The sequence below is a fragment of the Rhinatrema bivittatum genome, chromosome 1 (assembly GCF_901001135.1).
Source record: "Rhinatrema bivittatum chromosome 1, aRhiBiv1.1, whole genome shotgun sequence".
NCBI classification, from domain to species: domain Eukaryota; kingdom Metazoa; phylum Chordata; class Amphibia; order Gymnophiona; family Rhinatrematidae; genus Rhinatrema; species Rhinatrema bivittatum.
The window spans coordinates 502,766,158-502,786,857 of NC_042615.1; the positions used below are offsets into that span (position 1 = coordinate 502,766,158).

General features: G+C 51.5%; 1 protein-coding gene across 2 annotated transcripts in view; it reads left to right on the forward strand.

Moving 5' to 3' along the window:
- TAZ (tafazzin) overlaps positions 1-14,405 on the forward strand; it is a 55,157-nt gene extending 40,752 nt beyond the window's left edge. For both annotated transcript variants that reach the window (XM_029610237.1, XM_029610229.1), the window contains exons 10-11: positions 11,600-11,677; positions 11,850-14,405. In XM_029610237.1, the coding sequence (XP_029466097.1) occupies positions 11,600-11,677; positions 11,850-11,951 (180 nt within the window). In that variant the 3' untranslated portion in view covers positions 11,952-14,405. The remainder of the gene's footprint in view (positions 1-11,599; positions 11,678-11,849) is intronic.
- Positions 14,406-20,700: the final 6,295 nt, after the last annotated feature.

Here is a 20,700-nt window from a genome sequence, read left to right on the forward strand (position 1 = left end):
CTCTGACTCTAGCAGATTGAGAGGCATAACCTGCGACGACCCTCTGGCACTCGACCTAGGACCTCTTCAAGACTACCATCTCCAAGGGCCTGCCTAAGTCCCAGCGGCCCGGGGGACTGCGGGCTTCCAGAGTGAAGCTCCAGTTGGTCCTTGCACCGTTACCCTGACCTCCCTAGGTCCACCTAAGTCCCAGCGGTCGGGTCCCTACGGGCTCCTCCCGGGGGGACCACAGACCACCAGTGGTGAAGACACAGCGCCTCATCTCGTCTCTTCATCGCCTCCGTGTTCGCCTCAGCCTCCAGTGCCAAGGGTCCAGCTGGTCCTGCCTCCTGTTCTGCCTCGCCACCCGACGAGAGAGCCTACGGACCCTCCGAAAGGTATACCATCCTCTCGTCGGCCAAGGGTCCACAAGCCTGAGCATAACAGATTGCCAAGTCTATGGACCCGGCAGAGGTATCTGCCCGCCAGGCCATTCCTGGGATGGCCCAGCGTCTGAAAGACCAACAACAGACCCTCGATGCCCTGGTCTCTGCGGTACAGGGCCTGACCCAACGCCTGGAAGCACTAGGGCCTATGAATCCTGCACTTCCGTCTCCGCCTGGGGCACAAGGAGGTCGCCCTGCCCAACCTCACTCCGTCCAGGTCTCCGGAGGCGACCAGGGGCAAGTTACTCCCACACAACTCCCGGCACCCTCTCGATACGCCGGAGATGCAAAGTTGTGTCGAGGATTCCTCAGCCAGTGCTAGGTTCGCTTTTCCTTAGTGCCGGCGCAGTTTCCCAGCGACCTGGTCAAGACCAGCTACATCATGTCCCTGCTCGACGGGAAGCCCCTGATCTGGGCCTCTCACCTATGGGAAAGAAGTGATCCGATCTTTAGAGACTTGACCCAGTTCCTGTCTGCGTTTCGGCAGATGTTCGACGAACCAGTCCGCAAGTTCACTGCGGTCTCCGAACTGCTCCGGTTGCGGCACCCGTACTGTGGCTGAGTACGCCACAGAATTCCGCACCCTGGCCGCGGAGCTGAATTGGAGAGAGGACTGCCTGCATAGTATCTTCCTGGAGGGCCTAGCCTTGCACCTCCAAAATGAGTTGGCGGCGAAGGAACTCCCCGACGATCTCAACAGCATGATTGAGTTGGCCAGTCGTGTAGACCGTCGCATGAGGTTTCGCATCCCGGTGACTAAAGCAGCAAGGAGACCCTCTCCTCCGTCCAAGAGTGCCCCTGAAGTCCCTCGGGCACCCGCCGACGAACCCATGGAGTTGGGTCGCGGGAAAGTATCTCCGCAGGAGTGGCGGCGGCGCACGAAGGAGGGACTCTGCTTTTATTGCGGCACAGCGGGCCACAGAGTAGCCGCCTGTCCAGAACGACTGGGAAACTCTCGGGCCTAGGACCTGGAGGAGGTCTCTTCCTGGGCCGTACCACACCTGCACCTCCACTAACATTGCCAGTGTCACTAACCACGACCGAAGGAGACTTCCACACTTTAGCTTTGGTGGACTCCGGCACCGGCGGCAATTTTATAATGAAAGGCCTGGTGGAACATCTAAAGATCCCACAAGTCCGCCTTCCTGTTCCCATGGTCATCTCTTCGATCCAGGGGAAGCCCCTCCCAGAAAAGTGACACACACTACGATTCCCGTCCAGCTCAGAGCTGGGGCCCTGCACCAGGAACAAATCTCGTTTTACGTCCTGGAATATTCCATCCATCCGATTGTTCTAGGACTTCCGTGGCTCCAGGATCATGAGCCCCAGTTTGATTGGAAGACTGCGGGTAAGAGTAGACACATGGTTGAGAACTGTGCCTGCTTTTACCTGTGGACTGCAGAACGCATGCAGTTTTGATGATTTAGAACTATGTGCGCTGCTTTATGCCGAAAATTTGCCAACAGAGAAAGCAGGCACAAAGCTTGGCACATAATTTTTCCTTTGAGCAATAATCAAAGCAAAACTGCTGGTGGGTAGAAATCCTGTGGAGTTTGTACCAAGGTGTCCTCCCCCATCTATTTACATCTTTCATGTTTCTAGATTATGACAGCAGAAAAAGAACATATGACTCTGACCATCCCCCCAATTAATTTAGCTTTACAATTCCCATCTCTCCCTCAAAGATTCCTTGTGTTTAGCCCATGCTTTTTTGAGTTCAGATACTGGTTTTCTCTCCACCAGCTCCACTAGGAGGCTGTTCCATGCATCCACCATCCTCTCTGAAAAGAAATTTTTCTCTATATTACTCCTGAGCCTACCTCCTTTCAACCTTATTTCATGACCCCTCATTCTAAAGCTCCTTTCCATTGAAAGAGACTCACCTCATGTGCATGGAAACCTTTCAGTTATTTAAATGTCTCTATCATATCTCCTCTTCAGATCTTTGTCTGTCCCCATTTGTTTTAGAATGAAGACCACTGGCCATTTTAGTAGCCACCCTCTGGACTGACTCCATCCTGTTTATATCCTTTTGAAGGTGCGGTCTCCAGAATTGTACACAGTATTCCAAGTGAGATCTCACCAGGGACCTATACAGGGCAATATCACCTCCCGTTTTCTCCTGACAATTCCTCTCCCTATGCAGCCAAGCGTCTTTCTAGCTTTTTCCATCACTTTATCCACCTGTTTGACCACCTTAAGATTATCAGATACAATTACCCCCAGGTCCCGCTCTTCCTTTGTGCTTAGAAGTATTTCATCTCCAATGATGTACCTCTCCCTTGGATTTTAGCATCTTTAATGCATTTTCTGTATTTTTTAGTATTACATCTTAGCTGCAGTCTCTAGACATGCCTCAAGCTTTGCTAGAACCCTCCTATTTTTCACACCTTCCTGGCTGTCCATCCTGTTGTAGGTTTTGAATCATCAGCAAAAAGACAAACCTTTTCCGACAATCCTTCTGCTGTGTTGCTCATGAAAATGTTGAAAAGAATTGGTCCAAGGACTGATCCCTTAAGCACACCACTAGCAATGCCCCTTTCCTCAGATTAATCTCCATTTACCACTAACGTTTGTTGCCTCCCACTTGGCCAGTTTCCAACCCAGCCAGTCACTCTAGAGCCCATACTAAGGGTGTTCAAATGTATTTATAAGTCTCTTATGCAGAACTGTGTCAAAGGTCTTTCTGAAATCCAAGTACAATACATCTAGTCACCCAATCAAAGAAATTGATCAAATTCATCTGGCAAGACCTATCTTTGCCTTGTATCTTGTAATCCACTGGATTCCAGAAACTGCACTATCCTCTGTTTTAGTAAAAGTTCCATTAATTTACTCAACACAGAGGTCAGCAAATAGTTCCCAGCTTCCTCTGTATTTACACTTTTATGAAAAGGAACCACATCCGCCCATGTCTAGTCCTCCATAACCACTCCCGACTCTAAAGAAGCATTGAAAAGGTCAGCTAGCAGAATTGCCAGGACATCTCTTAATTTACCTTAATACCTCAGGTGTATCCCATCTGGCCCCATTGCTTTATCTACTTCAAGTTTAGTTAGCTCCTCACAAACACATGGTTTGGAAAATTGAATGCAGATTACCTGACTTCCAACTTATTTGTGTTCATTTTATGTGATCTTGCTCAAGGCCCTTCCACAGTGAACACCAAACAGAAATATTTGTTAAGCAATTTTGCTTTTTCCTTGTCAGCCTCTACATATTCCTCCCCTTCACCTTTGAGTCTTGCAATGCCACTTTTGTACTTCCTTCTATCACTAACATATCTTAAAAAAAAAAAAAATCTTGACCCCCCCTTCCCCGATTTACCCTATTTGCTATTTTTCTTCTATTTACATTTTTGCATTCATGATTACTACTTTCCCAGCTTCTCTTAATTTTTCCAGATATTGCTGCCTGTCTTCCTCTTTCTGCGATCTCTTGTAGTTTATGAATGCTACCCTTTTCTCCCTTACCTTTTCAGCTACTTCTTTAGAAAACCATAATGGTCTCTGTTTCCTCTTTCCTTTATTTACTTTCCTAACAAAAAGATTAGTTGCCCTTGTGATATCTCCTTTTAGATTTGCCCACTGCCCTTCTACTTCCCCTAGATTTTTCATCCAGCTAACGACTCTTTGAGGTTCTACCCCCCCCTCCCCTTTTCACAAAATTAGTTTTCCTGAAGTCTAGAACCCTTGCCTTAGAGTGAACCTTCATCTCTTTAGTCCTAATATTGAACCACACCATCCCGTGATCACTGGTTCCCAGATGATCAGAAATACTGTCTCTATTGGTAAGCACCAGGTCCAGTATCACCCCCTCCCATGTGGGCTCTGTTACCAGTTGACAGAACAATTCTCCTTGCAGAGAATCCAGGATCTCCTGCTTCTGGAAGACACTGCAGCTGGGATGCCCCAAAGAACATCCAGCAGTTCCCTGTACGTACCCGGATCAGTCCAGACCGTGGGTTGAGCCTCCTGTCCAGCAGATGGAGACAGAGAAAAACTGAAAGGGTATCCTATATCAGGACAGAGCCTACCCTGCAGCCCTTCAGTATTTGTCTGTCTCCGGCAGATGCATCAGCTCAACCAGCGGTTCCCTGATCTTGGCTAGTTAGCCCTTTCCCAGTTTGGGTACTTTCTTTCAAAGGATCAAGCAAGTACTGTTAATTTGTTCGGGTTTATTTAAAAAAAAAAAAAAAAAAAAAAAAAGGCAATTGGCTCTGTTTTAGTTTCTCAGGAGACAGTACAGGGCTAAGCCCCCCTAAGCCCCTACGCTCTTGCAGGGCTTAGGGGGCTTAGCCCCTTGTGTTGACATAGCCTAAGCCCCTGTGCCCGGTGATCCTATTGGGGCTGAAACTGGTGGTCCAGTCACTCCCCCCTCCCCTGGCTGCTTTTCTTTGTTCAGGGAAGCCCCTTTTCCTGACAGTTCCCTCAGGGAATCTGTATGCCACTGCTTTCAAATTTATGAAGTAAAAAAAAAACCTTCACAAGCCTTTCTATTTTCACTTCGGGGGCCAGCAGCCAGTGTGGTGTTGGAAGAGGAGCATGCAGGGTTCGGTCTTCTGCCTCTGCTCCTCCCGGCAGCAAAGGTCAGTTATCAGCTGTTTTTGTCTTCAGATTGCGACTCCTCTTCAGCTAGTATGCTGCAATCACACTGCTGCTGCCTGGCTTGTGGTGAGCCCTCGACGTGTATTTCCTCATGTTTGCTGGGAGGTGAAGGTCCCTCTCTGGCAGAGTGGTCAAATCCAGCCTGGGGTCGCTCCTCACAGCACGTGGCCAGGCTGTTCCCGGGTCGACAAATCGCGGGAACGGTGGCCATCTTGGGGGTTTCAGCAGCTCCCGATTCAGAGCTGCTCAGAGCAGACGATCCAAATTTTTTGGGGTCTCCTCCCGATTTGAGCCGTGTGCGGCCCCAGAACGTTGTCCCTGACCCCCCCCCCCCCCTCCAGCAAGTCTAGGCCACGTTTTTCATCGGAATTTGTGCTTCTCGTGCACAAATCCTATCTGGCCAGCTTGCAGGAGGAGGAGGATCCCTCACCGGGTCCGCGGCTGGCCCCCCTCTCACTCCTGTGGCTCCGGATGCGCAGGGGTCTGTCCAGGTGCGGGTGGTCCCGGGGCCCCCCTCTCCCAGACCCTCCAGCACCTCCGGGGACCCCCGATCCGAATCTGGACCTGGCGGAGATGCTCCCCCCTCTGGAAGGGGATGACCCCAGGGTTCTCCGTTTATTTCAGAAAGAAGAGTTGAAACCCATCATTCCTTTTGTCCTTCAGGAGTTAGGGATTGAGGGGTCCCCGGTGGATACTCTTACGGCCGCGCTACCAAAGCACATGGACCCAGTCCTAGCGGGACTCAAGGCTCCGGCTTATGCTTTTCCTTTTCACCCTATGCACAAATTGCTGCTCCTCTGGGAATGGGAGGCTCCCGAGGCGGGGCTCCGTGTCTGGAGAGCCTTGGACAAACTTTATCCGCTTCCGGAGGACTGCTTGGAAATGCTGAAAATTCCCACGGTGGATTCTTCAGTCTCCGCTGTGACCAAGCACACCACTATTCCGGTGGTGGGTGCTACAGCCTTGAAGGACGTGCAGGATCGCAAGCTCGAATTCCACCTTAAGCCTATCTTCGAGGTGCTGGCCTTGGGGGTCCGGGCGACTATTTGCAGCAGTCTCATGCAGCGGGCAGGCCTTTGGTGGGATCAACAATTACTCGGCACCCAGGACCTCCCGTCCACAGAGGTAGAGCAGGCTGAACGGTTGGAAGGCGTCATTGCGTATGGGGCGGATGGTCTGTACGATCTTCTCTGCGTCCAGGCGAAAGCGATGGCCTCAGTGGTTTCCGCCAGAAGGCTCCTCTGGTTACGCAATTGGTCAGCAGACCCGTCGTCCAAGGCGCAGTTGGGCACTCTGCCTTTTAAAGGTAAGTTGCTTGTTGGCGAGGACCTTGAGCAGCTCATTAATTTCTTGGGTGAGAACAAGGTTCATAAGCTGCCAGAGGACCGACCGAAACAATCCCGAGCGTTTGTGCCTTCCCGTTCCCGGTTTCGGGGCCAACGTAGATATACGGTTTGAGGGTGTGGTGCTTCTTCTTTGGGGTTACCTTTCCAGGTCTCAGCCTTGGTCTCAGCCCTTTCAAGGTCGTTGGCCCTTCCGCAAGGGGGCATCTCAGCATACCACCCCGAAACCCGCTTCCCAATGAGATTCTGTCAACCCATTCCTCAGTTCCCAATCTAGGGGGTCGCCTCTCCCTATTTTTCAAGGAATGGGTCAAGATCACGTCGGACCAGTGGGTTCTCGAGATTATCCGAGACGGTTACGCTTTAGAATTTTCTCGAGATCTGCCAGACCTCTATGTAGTCTCTCCTTGCAGATATCTGAAGTGGGATGCGGTGCCCCAAACCCTTACCAGGCTCCAGCGGCTGGGCGCCATTGTCCCAGTTCCAGCAGAAGAGCTTGGCGCCGGCCAGTATTCCATCTACTTCATAGTACCAAAGAAAGAAGATTCCTTTCGCCCGATCATGGACCTCAAGAGGGTCAACCGGGCCCTCAAGGTCCCTTATTTTTGTATGGAGATCCTGAGGGCGGTCATAGCAGCTGTTCATCCCAGCAAATACCTGGCCTCTCTCGACCTAACGGAGGTGTACTTACACATCCCGATTCGCTCCAAACACCAGAAATACCTCCGCTTCCACGTTCTGGGCCAGCATTTTCAGTTCTGGGCGCTTCCCTTCGGTCTTGCCATCGCGCCGCACATCTTCACCAAGGTCATGGTGGTGGTGGCGGCGGCGGCTCTCCGCCGGGGAGGAGTCTTGGTCCATCCTTATCTGGACGACTGGCTCGTGAGGGCCAAGTCAGGGTTCTCTGCAGGCAGGCAGTCGACCGGGTTCTAGCTCTTCTTACCTCTCTAGGTTGGATAGTCAACTTCCACAAAAGCCATCTCCAGCCTTCCCAGGTGTTGGAATTTCTGGGGGCCCGCTTCGGTACTTGGATCGGCAAGGTGTTTCTGCCCCATGCTTGGGCACTCTAGCTCATCGACCAGGTGCGCAACCTTATCTGGCTCCCGCTCCCGACGGCATGGAACTACCTTCAGGTCCTGGGGACTATGGCCTCCACCATCGACCTAGTCCCCTGGGCCTTTGCGCATATGCAACCGTTACAGAGAGGTTTGCTATCCCGCTGGCAGATGGCGTCGGAACAGTTTCAAATGGTTCTTCCGCTTTCGGCCTCTATCATCGCCGACATACAGTGATGGCTTTCGCTTCCACATCTTCTGAGGGGAATGCCTCTTCAGACTCCACAGTGGATCATAGTCACTATGGATGCCCGTCTCTCCGGCTGGGGAGCAGTCCGTCAGTCTCAGACCACGCAGGAATACTGGTCTCCAGTCCAATCCCATTGGCACATCAATCGGCTGGAAGCCCAGGTGGTTCGACTGGCTCTACAGGAGTTTTTGCCCCTGCTCCGGGACAAGCCGGTGAGGGTCCCCTCTGACAACTCCATGACAGTAGCTTATATCAACTGACAGGGGGGCATTCGGAGTCGCCTGGTGGCCCTGGAAGCCAGCCGGCTCCTTGCCTGGGTGGAGCGTCACCTGGATTGCCTGACGGCCTCCCACATAGCGGGCAAGGAGAATGTACAAGCCGACTTCCTCAGTCGCCAGCATCTCGATCCGGGAGAGTGGGAGTTCTCGGACGAAGCAAACGGATTGATCATCAGCAGGTGGGGTTCCCTGCACCTAGACCTCATGGCGACCTTGCGCAATTCCAAAGCCAACAGGTTCTACAGCCGTTGGAGGGAACACAGTTCGGAGGGAGTGGATGCTCTCGCTCTCCCCTGGCCCTTGGACGTCCTCCTCTATGTGTTTCCTCTGTGGCCTCTTGTGGGAAAAGTGCTCCAAAGGATAGAACTTCACGGGGGGCCGGTCATCCTGGTGGCACCCGAATGGCCCTGCAGGTCGTGGTTCGCGGATCTGGTCAACCTGGCGTCGGACGGCCCTCTTCGTCTCGGCCATCTTCCTCATCTGCTTCGACAGGGTCCCGTATTTTTCGACCAGGCAGATCGCTTTTTTCTAGCGGCCTGGCTTTTGAACGGAGACGTCTGAGGTGTAAAGGCTATAAGGAGGAGGTGATTACCACTCTCCTGAGGGCACGTTAGCTATCTACTTCTTTGGGTTATGTTCGCGTTTGGAAAGTCTTTGAGAATGCCAGTTCTGAATCGGGTGTCTCGGCGCATTCGGCACTGGTCTCCTTGGTTCTTTCCTTTCTTCAGAAAGGCCTCTTCAGGGGTCTTTCCTTCAATTCGTTGTGCGTCCAAGTGTCCGCTCTCGGTTCTCTTCTCGGTTGAGTTGAAGGGCACACCTTGGCGTCTCACCCGGACTTTGCTCGGTTCTTAAAGGGCGCCAAACCTTTGAGGCCCACCGTCCGTCCCACTTGTCCATCCTGGAATCTCAATTTAGTCCTCCGGGCTCTCTGTGGGGCTCCATTCGAACCTCTCCGATGGGCTACTCTAAAGGATCTTACGCTTAAGGCAGTTTTCTTAGTTTCTATTTGTTCCGCTCGTCGGGTTTCGGAGATTCAAGCGCTGTCCTGTCGGGAGCCCTTTCTGCGTTTTTCGGATTTGGAAGTCTCCTTCAAGACTGTTCCTTCTTTTTTGCCGAAGGTCGTTTCTTCCTTCCATGTTAATCAGTTGGTGGAGCTTCCTGCATTCTCTGCTGAGGACGTTGCAGGTCCCGATGGGGGCGATCTTCGCCACCTTGATGTGAAACGTGTGTTACTCCGTTATCTTCAAGTCACCAATGAGTTTCGAATCTCCGATCATCTTTTTGTCCTCTCGAGTGGTCCAAATAGAGGAAAACAGGCTTCTAGGACTACTATTGCTCGGTGTTGAAGGAAGCGATTGCCTCGGCTTATCTTTCCCAAGGCCGGACAGTTCCTGAGGGCTTGAAGGCTAACTCTTTGCGTTCTCAGGCTACTTCGTGGGCGGAGAGTCAGCCGGTCTCTCCACAAGAAATCTGCAGGACCGCTACATGGACATCCCTGCATACCTTTGCTCAGCATTACCGTCTAGATGTGCATGCACCGGTCTTTGGTTCTTTTGGGCGGCAGGTGCTTCGAGCGGGACTGTCTCGGTCCCACCCGGTTTAGGGAAGCTTTGGTACATCCCACAGTCTGGATTGATCCGGGTACGTACAGGGAAAGGAAAATTAGTTCTTACCTGTTAATTTTCATTCCTGTAGTACCACGGATCAGTCCAGACGCCCTTCCCTGGTTTCTTTCTTTTCTGCCGTCCGCTCGAAGTTTTTCCTACAGGTCTCTGGATGTATATCACCTGTCATTCTCTTAAGGACACTGGAAGCATGTATTGATGACCAAGGATAGGCAAGAGCACTATTCTACAGAGTCCATTCCTCGTTGATAATTGTTTCGTTTGTTACTCATTTGAGTCGTGTTTACTTGCTTGATCTATTTTCGGGGTTATCTTAGTTATTATCTGCTTTGACAATGGTTATACTGAAGGGCTGCAGGGTAGGCTCTGTCCTGATATAGGATACCCTTTTCAGTTTTAGTCTATTTCCATCTGCTGGACAGGAGGCTCAACCCATGGTCTGGACTGATCCGTGGTACTACAGGAATGAAAATTAACAGGTAAGAACTAATTTTCCTATTGAAGTCTCCTAGCAGAAGCATTTCCTCTTTCATAGCAATCCTGTGAATATCCTCCATTAAATCTTTCGTAATTTCTTCTGTCTGTGCTGGAGGTCTGTATATAATGATCTGGAAAGAGGGAATCTGGAAGGAGGAAATGGATCATCCATATTGGTTTAATATTAACCCACAGTGCCTCCGCCTTACCTTATAAACCCTGCAGTTCTGTTGATTTAATAGTTTATATATATATATATATATATATATATATATATACATACATATATACACACATACACACTACACCTTCTCCCTTTCTTCCTACCCTGTCTATCCTGAATAGATTGTAGCTCAGTATAATTATCATCCAGTCATGGCTTTCCATGTACCATTTCTCTGTGACAGCTACTATATCTAAATCAGCTTCTTCCATGACTGCCTCCAGATCTGGGATGTTATTCCCCATACTGTGAGCATTAGTGTATATAGCTTTTCAAATATTGCCCTTTTTTCCCATTTCTATACAAGTATGTAATGCTTTACTTACCTTGGAGTTTTGTTCATCTATCCCTGATGATTCTAGTTTAAAGCCCTCCTCAGTAGAACTGCCATTCTGTGTTGAAAGATGCTGCACTCCTTCATTGACAAGTGTATCCCATTCCTGCTCAGCAATCCTTGAAACATCATCCCATGGTCCAGGAAGCCAAAACCCTCTCATGGACACCATCTACGCAGCCATTCATTTATCTCTAGAATATGTTTCCCTGCCTGGGCCTTTATCCTTATCTGGGAAGATTGAAGAGAATACCACATGTCCACCTAGCTGCTTTACCCTCTCTCCCAGAGCCATGATGTCACTTTTGATACAATCTGCTTAGTACCTAGCAGTATAATTTGTGCTAGCATGGATGAGCAGCATCAGAGAGTGGATAGTAGGCTTGTGGATTTCGGCAATCTTTCTGTAATGTCTTGGATTTTGGCTCCTGGCAGACAGCACACATCCCGGGACAAGATGTCTGTTCGGCAGATGGATGCTTCCATGCCTCTCAGAAATGAGTCCCAATCATCCCTACCCTTCTGCCTCCTAGGTGCAGTGCTGGTTGTAGCTGCATCTTTGGGGTTTGCATGTTTTGGTTCCTCTTCCTCATGGGATGTTATATCCATTTCCAGGGCTGCATACCGGTTCTTCAGTTTAAGGGAAATTGGAGCCTAGGGTCTAGTAGCCATAGTAATGTGGGCCCAGCTGTCATCTTGTGGTTCAGTTTCACCACTAAATCTGCCTGAGTTCTCCATCTTAGATGTCTTGATAAGCATTTCAACGATGTAGTCCTCATTCTCCTGGATGCTTCTCGGTCTCACCACCTCCTCTCTTGAGTTCTGTTGCCTCTAGAGATCTCTTCCACCTATTTGTTGTGCTGTGAGTTGAACTGGGAGTTTGAACATCTCAGTGAAAGTCTGCAGACTTGCTTCTGCTCTCTGTGTGCTGAGCTTTCTTTCCTGTCCACTAACCTGTTCTTTTTTTTTTTTTTTTTTGCAGAAAATCACCATTCTGATTGGAAATCCATTCAGTGTGTCGCCTTTGCTGGAATGCCTCAGATCGGAAAACAGATCTACGGTAAGGAGCCTCCTAATCCGCGTCTCCCCCTTCGACTTTAACATGTCTGTGAGGGGACCTCACCCCCAGCTTGGTGTGCGTCTATGTACGGGCATGTGAGACACCATTCTTTAGCACGAGTTTGGTTGTGACCATCTCTTTTCATGTCTCCCCTCCCCCACCTCCCTTGCAGGTGGAAATGCGGAAGGCAATCACAGACTTTATTCAGGAGGAGTTTCAGAAGCTGAAATCCCAGGCAGAGTCCCTGCATCATCACTTCCAGCCCCACAGATAGCGGCAGGAGGAGCTGGACATCCAGGATGAGAAGGGTGGATTGTAAATCTGTAAAGTCCCCGTCTGCCTCCTCCATGGCACCAGCGCAACCCGGCACTCCCCTCCCTCCCCATCTCTCCTGACTGTCCCCTTGCCATCCCTGGTCCTTCCTCATCACCACAGGGGTCAGCGCAGAAGCCTGTGTGGACTCCTTACCGTCATCATTATGGTGTCTGCCTGGCAGGTGTACTGTAATTGTCTGAGGATGAGAAGAGGCTCCACGGTCGACTCCAGGGCATGATGCAGTGGTGGTTCGCAGGTCACAAGCCCTTTCTCTGAACAGATGCTCCTCTCCCAAGATCTGCCACAAGAAAGGGTCCTGCGAACTGAGAGGCAAAAATGCTCCTGTCTTCCACTGCTTCAAACAGAAACGTCAGCTTTCCAGCTTGCTGTGACCTCCTGGCACAGTTAACCCTGGGCATTTAATTCTGGTCAGGAGGTGGAATTATTTGACATGTTATTTTGCATATGGGTTTGAAGTTTTAAAATACATACTTGTAGGAAAAGTTTGATTTCAATGGAGGGGAGGAAGCAAAAAAAACCACAAAGCAAATGGAGAAAAACCTGAGTGTCAGCTGGTCAAGCTGCTAGGTAGTCACTGAGTCATTTTTAAATGGTTGTGGGCGACTTAATTTCACTCCTGCGTCCTGTCCAGTTTTTTGAGTTGGTACAGTCAGAGACAATGAGCAAGTTCCCCCAAGATCGTCCTGTCATTCAGGAACCTCCCAGGGGCATCCTGTGAAACTTGACTGAGGTTCCACTGTAAGCAGGTGCAGTAGGCGCATACAACTTTGCTCCATTTTTAAACAAGGAGTTCAGTGTACAAATGTCTCCAAAAATGAGTGCTCCTCCGTGCAAATCGGGCATTAGCTATACCTCCCCCATGCAGCGAGGCGCAGAGGCTTAACTCTGGTTTTCTTGATGCTGGTGGAGTAAAGTTTCTGGGGATTGAACCTGGGGTTCATGGTTTGGGGGTGGGGGTCCTGTATTTGGCATTTATTTCTTATGGTCTTCTTTCTTTCTTGTGTCACATCGAGTTTTATGTGCATTAAGGGGCCGATGCAATAATTGTGCACAGAAAACAGATACTCATTGCCAAGCGTCCCTTTTCCTAATGCGCACCCAACTACCTCTCCTGGGTGCACGATCCAATATTTACATGAGGGGTTGCACTACAATGGAGATGCTAGGGAAAAATGTGCGTCCCTAGCACCTCCTCAGCATCAGGCGCACAGGAGAGGTGACCGTGAAGCGGGTTGGGAAAACGGACGCTCAATCTGCGAATGTCTATTTTCTCCCATTACCGGCATAGACACAACCCTATATGTGGCCTGGGCTGTGTATCTTGTGGGTGTGTTGGGAGTTCAGAATTTTGTTTTTCAAAAAATTTTATTTTCAAACTTTTTTTTTTTTTTTTAAACTAAATACTGCTTTATTTGGTTCCTCCTACTTAGTATTGTGACTGTACTATTAGGAGGACTCATAAAAAACAGGATTTATTTTTTTTTTCAATGCGCCCTTGAGAGTGGTAAACTTTTACGCCAGCCCTGGGCTGGCATAAAATTTGCCACGTTGCAAGGGTCCATTGACCTTGCGGAAAATGTATTGGATCGCGGGGATTAGCTAATAGCTTCATCTACATGAATTTACATGTGATGAGTGCTATTAGTTATGCGGTGATTTGGACATGCTAAACCCCATATTGGAACAGGAGTTATGGACGCATGTCGGAAACCTGCATCCAATCGTGTGTTAAGCCGTGTTGTGGCTAGCACGCGGTATTGCATCGGCCCCAAAATATGTTTTGAGTCCCTAACTCTTGTTGTCTGGGTACAAATCATGTCTTCTGCACACTACAATGTGCATAAACCATGTTTTGAATATTCTAAGCCTACTTTTGGATACACGTTTTTTGGCTCAGTTTGCTTTTTTATTATTTAATTCCCGTTCCCAGTACGTACCAGGATCAGTCCAGACAGCTGGGTTATGCCTCCCCTCCAGCAGATGGAGTCAGAGAGAAAACTGAAAGCACCCCCTAGATATACTGGTGTGCCTCCTGCGGTCCTTCAGTATATTCTCTGACTCCAGCAGATTGAGAGGCATAACCTGCGGTTCTGGTCTGGTCAGTGTTCTTGGTACTGTAAAAAAAAAAAAAAAAAAAAAAGAGACAAGGGACAAGATCAATTGGTTCGTCTTTTCTGTCCTCTGTCTGCCTGTTTGTCTTTGTAAATTGTCTTGCGCTGCGAGTTTAGTGGTTAAGTGTGGGGCAGGCTCGGAGGGTCATACCCTCCTCTTCTTCCCGGGATAGAGTGTCCGTAGGGCTGGGGGAGAGTTTACCGGTGGGCCGGTCACCCTCCCCCCCCATACCAGGGATTTGGCCCTGAAGGGGGTTAAAATAAAAAAAAAAAAAAAAAAATTCAGTCTGAAGAGTCACTTAAGCCCTGTTGGGGACAGGCAGTGAGCTCCCCTGCTTAACCCCGAACCAAACGCCTGCCCGTGCCCTTTTCGGACCCCGGAGGGGGTGGCTAGTCCACCCGGCGCGAGTTAGCTCACCAGGGTTGGTTTTTTTTATTTTTGGCGCCATTTTTCGCCGTCGCTTCAGGGCTCTCTCCTAGGATGCCGCGATCCTCGGATTGCCAGACGTGGGGAGGCGGGGGCGCGACTCTCCCGCGAGGGTCTCTGCCCTCGATGTCTTCCCGGGGGCGAGGGACCCTCGGGGGGGCCGAGCGCTGCCCGCAGCCGCTCTCCTCGCCCCTCTGCGTCGCGGCAAAGCAGCGCCTCAGGCAGCCGGTCTGCGGCCCCTCCTCCCTCGGGGAGGAGTGCGGCGGCCATCTTGGCCACGCGGCAGGAGGATTTTTCAGCTTCGGAGGGGGAGAACTCCCCTCCCCCCTCGCCGGACGCCCGCAGCTCGCGCTCTCCGCCCGATGTGGGGTCGCCTCGAGGCCCCCCCTCAGCGGATGCCCCGAAGAAAGGTGTTAAAAGGTCAGTGCCTTTTTCGGCGGAGTTTGTGCTTTTAATGCACAAGGCATTTTTACAGGCTGAGTCCGGCTGCGAGCTGGAGGTGCCCCCTCCCCCGAAGGTGCCCAAAAAGTCTCCCCTACCTCAGGGGAGTCCACCGGGGGTGGGGTCTGCCGGGGTTCCGGCTCCCCGCCCGCGGGGGGGGGGGAGCTGAGGGCCTGAGCGATACAGGGGCCGCTCCAGAGTCCCCGGGGGCTCCGGATTTGTTAACAACGGACGAGCAGGGGTCCGTAGAGGGGGATGACCCTCAGGTGCTCCGTTTGTTTGCCAAGGAGGAGTTAAGTGCCCTTATTCTCCACGTGCTGCAGGAGCTGGAATTAACGACGCCGCCTCAAGAGGCGGACTCGTCCACGGGGGATATCGCGATGGCGGGGCTTCGGGCCCCCCCTCAGACTTTTCCCTTTCATCACAAGGTGCTGCAGATTGTCTCGAAAGAATGGGAACTGCCAGAGGCTTCCCTGCGCGTGAATCGAGCCATGGAAAAGCTATATCCCTTACCTAAGGATTCTCTGGAACTGTTGAAGACACCCGCGGTAGATTCGGCTGTCACGGCTGTGGTCAAGCATACGACTATCCCCGTGACGGGGGGTATAGCGCTGAAGGACCTCCAAGACCGCAAGCTTGAGGTCTTATTAAAGCGTATTTTTGATGTGGCGGCACTGGGGGTCCGAGCGGCGGCTTGCAGCAGCCTTGTACAGAGGGCCAACCTCCGCTGGGTTCAGCAGCTGCTGACCATGCAGGAGCTACCTCCGGGTGAGGCTGAACAGGCGAATTGTGTTGAAGCGGCGGTCGCTTATACAGCGGATGCCTTGTATGACTTGTTGCGCACATCGGCTCGTATTATGTCCTCGGCAGTCTCAGCCAGGAGGTTGCTGTGGCTCCGTCGTTGGTCGGCGGATGCCACCTCCAAGGCGAGGTTAGGTTCCTTTCCCTTTAAGGGCAAGTTGCTGTTCGGCGACGAGCTGGACCAGCTCATTAAGGATCTGGGTGACAACAAGGTTTACAAGCTGCCGGAGGATAAGCCTCGGCAACCTCGGGCGTTTGGTAACGCCAGGGCTCGCTTTCGTGGACAAAGGCGTTTCCGTGGGGGAAGAGGAGGTTCCTTCTCCCAACGGCAGCCGGCGACGAGATCCCAGGCCTGGTCTTCTTCTTCCTTTCGTGGCAGGAGGCCTCTACGTGGAGGCTCTTCCCAAGGCTTTCCTGCCATTAAGCCCGCGCAATGAAGGTGCGCGGGCCCACTCCTCCGTGCCCGTTATCGGAGGTCGGTTGTCCCGGTTCTGGGAGGAGTGGGCCGCAATTACTTCGGATCAATGGGTCCTCGACGTGGTTCGGTACGGCTACGAGTTGGATTTTGTACGTCCCCTCCGGGATCTCTTCCTGGTTTCGCCGTGCGGGCCCGTAGAAAAGCAGGTAGCTATAGCTCAAACGGTCGCCCATCTACAGGCTCTGGGGGCGGTGGTTCCGGTTCCCGGGGACCAGCTCAGGACGGGTCGGTATTCCATATACTTCCTGGTGCCCAAGAAGGAGGGCACCTTCCGACCCATTCTGGATCTCAAGGGAGTAAACAAGGCGTTGCGAGTGCCCCGCTTCCGGATGGAGACCCTCCGGTCTGTTATTGCGGCCGTCCACAAGGGAGAATTCTTGGCTTCTTTGGATCTGACAGAGGCCTATCTGCACATCGGCATAAGAGAACGGCATCAAAGGTACTTGAGGTTCATGGTGATGGGGGACCACTACCAGTTTTGCGCCCTCCCCTTCGGGTTGGCCACCGCGCCGAGAGTGTTCACCAAAGTTCTCGTGGTGGTAGCGGCTTCCCGCCGCCGGCAAGGCGTCCTGGTACACCCCTATCTCGACGATTGGCTCATTCGAGCGAAGTCGCACGAGGCATGCACCCGGGCGGTCTCCTTAGTGGTGCGCCAGCTGCAGAGGTTGGGTTGGGTAGTCAACTTCGCGAAGAGCAAGCTCGAACCAACCCAACAGCTGGAGTTCCTGGGAGCTCGGTTCGACACCTTGAGGGGCAAGGTTTTTCTTCCGCAACAACGCATGCTCAATCTCATGACTCAGGTACGGCGCCTGTTAGAGCTCGAGATTCCCACGGTCTGGGATTATTTACAAGTCATTGGTCATATGGTGTCTACTATGGAAATGGTACAATGGGCTTTTGCGCATATGCGTCCATTACAAAGAGCGCTTCTATCTCGCTGGGATCCCCGCTCGGAGGAGTACGGGATGGAGTTGCCTTTGCCGGAGCTGGCTCGCTCCAGTCTCTCTTGGTGGTTGATTCCGGCCAATCTCCTACAGGGGGTGGACCTCGAACCCCCGTTTTGGTTGGTGGTGACGACGGACGCCAGCCTGTCGGGCTGGGGTGCGGTCTGCCAGTCCCGTGCAGTCCAGGGCACCTGGTCAGCACTCCAGGCGACTTGGTCCATAAACCGCTTGGAGACCAGAGCGGTCCGCCTGGCCTTGCGTTGTCTCCTTCCGCTGGTACGCGGACGAGCAGTAAGAGTTCTGTCGGACAATGCGACCACAGTGGCGTACATAAATCGACAAGGCGGCACGAAAAGCCAAGCAGTAGCGTCCGAGGCGGCGCTGTTGATGTCCTGGGCGGAAAGGCACATAGAGCGTCTCGCGGCCACCCACATTGCCGGCGTGGACAACGTTCAAGCGGATTATCTCAGCCGGCAGCACCTAGATCCAGGCGAATGGGAGATCTCGTTGGAAGCGATGGCTCTCATCGCGCGGCGTTGGGGGACTCCGCGCTTAGACCTCATGGCGACTCGTCAAAATGCAAAGGCGGCCCGCTTCTTCAGTCGGAGAAGGGAGCACGCGTCAGAAGGGGTGGACGCGCTAGCCCTTCCGTGGCCTCGTCACATTCTTCTTTATGTGTTCCCTCCGTGGCCGCTGGTGGGGAAAGTGCTAAGGCGCATAGAGTCCCATCACGGTCCGGTGATTCTCGTGGCTCCGGAATGGCCGCGGCGCCCGTGGTTCGCGGATCTGGTCAACTTGGCAGTCGACGGCCCACTGCGTCTCGGTCATCTTCCCAATCTCCTTCGGCAGGGTCCAGTATTTTTCGATCTGGCGGATCGTTTTTGTCTGGCGGCTTGGCTTTTGAGAGGAAGCGGTTGAAGAAGAGAGGTTATTCGGACGCGGTGGTGTCTACTCTCCTTCGGGCGCGTCGATCTTCCACTACTCTCGCCTACGCGAGGGTTTGGAAGATTTTCCATGATTGGTGTGACACGGCAGGTACGTCGGCCAGACGTTCGTCAGTGGCGGATATCCTTATGTTCTTACAGGATGGATTGAAGAAGGGGTTGGCGTATAATTCGCTTCGAGTTCAGGTGGCGGCTTTGGGCTGCTTGAGGGGTAAGGTCGAAGGTTCTTCCCTTGCGAGTCATCCAGATGTGGCTCGTTTTTTGCGAGGGGTTAGAAACTTGCGTCCTCCCGTCAGGCTTCCCTGTCCGTCTTGGAACTTGAACTTGGTACTCCGCGGTTTGTGTGTGGCTCCGTTTGAACCTCTTAAGGCGGCTTCTTTGAAGGATCTCACCCTTAAGACTGTTTTCCTTGTCGCCATTTCCTCGGCTCGTCGGGTGTCGGAGCTTCAGGCTCTCTCTTGCAGGGAACCGTTTTTGCGCATTTCGGCGTCCGGGGTTTCCCTACGAACTGTTCCTTCCTTCCTACCTAAGGTGGTTTCCACGTTTCATGTCAACCAAACGGTGGAATTACCTTCCTTTTCGGACGAGGACCTACAGTCTGCTCAGGGTCGGGACTTGAGGCGTTTGGATGTCCGTCGGATTCTCTTACGCTATTTGGAGGTTACGAATGACTTTAGAAAGTCAGATCACCTTTTCGTGTTGTGGAGTGGACCCAGGAAGGGTCTTCAAGCGTCCAAAGCTACGATTGCACGCTGGTTGAAAAGTGCTATTGCGTCCACGTATGTTGGCTGTGGTAAGCCTGTTCCCGCTGGACTTAAGGCTCATTCTCTGCGTTCTCAAGCGACTTCATGGGCAGAGAATCACTTGGTTTCGTGCCAAGAGATATGCAGGGCGGCCACATGGAAATCTTGGCATACTTTTTCCAGGCATTATCGCCTGGATGTCCGGGGACCTCCTGCAGAGTCCTTTGGGAGCAGTGTGATTCGAGCGGGACTCTCAGGGTCCCACCCCAGTTAAGGCGGCTCGGGTACATCCCAGCTGTCTGGACTGATCCTGGTACGTACTGGGAAAGGAAAATTAGGTTCTTACCTTTGCTAATTTTCATTCCAGTAGTACCATGGATCAGTCCAGACGCCCGCCCTTGGTGCTTCTGGGAGTCCGCTCGTAGTCTGTCGTTTTCATTGCAGTTTTCTGTCTTGTGTCGGTCGCCTCAGTGTCATGGGGCCGGTTGCTATTTTATAGCGTTCTTGTTGTACACTTGTGGTGTCCTGTTTGTTGTTTCTGGTTTTTTTACCTGTTTCAAGGACGTGGCTACTTGATCTGGTCACTGTTTAAAAAAAAAAAAAAAAAAAAATTTTTTGCGGAAGGACTTTGTGTGTAGTGCTTCTGCTTTGATATCACATATACTGAAGGACCGCAGGAGGCACACCAGTATATCTAGGGGGTGCTTTCAGTTTTCTCTCTGACTCCATCTGCTGGAGGGGAGGCATAACCCAGCTGTCTGGACTGATCCATGGTACTACTGGAATGAAAATTAGCAAAGGTAAGAACCTAATTTTCCTATGTATTATCATACCATTAGCTTCCTGTATTTCTGGACTCTGAAGTCCAGCACTCATGTCTTATTACAGCAGGGCCTCAGGCTGGGGTGCTATCTCCAGGCTTCTGGGTTTTTTGTGTTTCCTCATTTTAAAAATCTTAGTGCTATAGTAGAGAGAAATATATATATATATATATATATATATATAAATCTAGAATTTGCAAATCAAATTAATTCTATTTGCATGCTTTTTGTAATGTTGATTACAGCAAGGATGAAAGAGCTAGAGAACCCAAAAATGCAGGGAAAGATGTCAGGTTGGGGAGGGGAGGAAGTGGGGACAGGGGGAACAGTCTCATGAGAGTTTGTGCGACCTAAGAACAAATGTTCATTGACCTGCTGCTGCATCCAGTGGTGAAAAAGTCAGCAGTTCCTACAAGAGCTGAGCCAGAGACAGCATTCAGTGATCACTGCTCTATCCAAGAGAGAAAAACCCCAGTCCCTCAGCACTCATTGCAGCCGTCCCAGGAGCAGGACCTGAGACATTCACAAGTACATTTTCAAAGGGCTACGCACATTAAAAACTGGGGTTTACGCGCACTGCACACATTTTTTATAGGCCCGGCCATGCGCGTAAACACCGGTACATGCAGAAGGGCCGGCCGGGGACGCACGTGCTGGCAGTCGGCCGGTGCGCGCAGATTACTTCTGCTCTGGAGAAACAGTAAGTAACAAAATTAAAAAATTAGGAATAGGTAGGGTTAGGTTAGGGGGAGGAGAGGAGAGGGGAAGATGTAGGAAGAGTAGGGTTAGGGATAGAAAAGTTCTCTCCCAGTACACTCCTTAATTGGTGCGGACTGGGAGGGAACTGGGGGAGGCCCGATTGCGTCGCCGCACGTAGGTTATAAAATCCCACCCCCCCTTGTATGCATGAGTCGCGGGCCGCCCGCACATTAGCATGCAACTTTTAAAATCCGGCGCACGTTATAAAATTGGCGTGT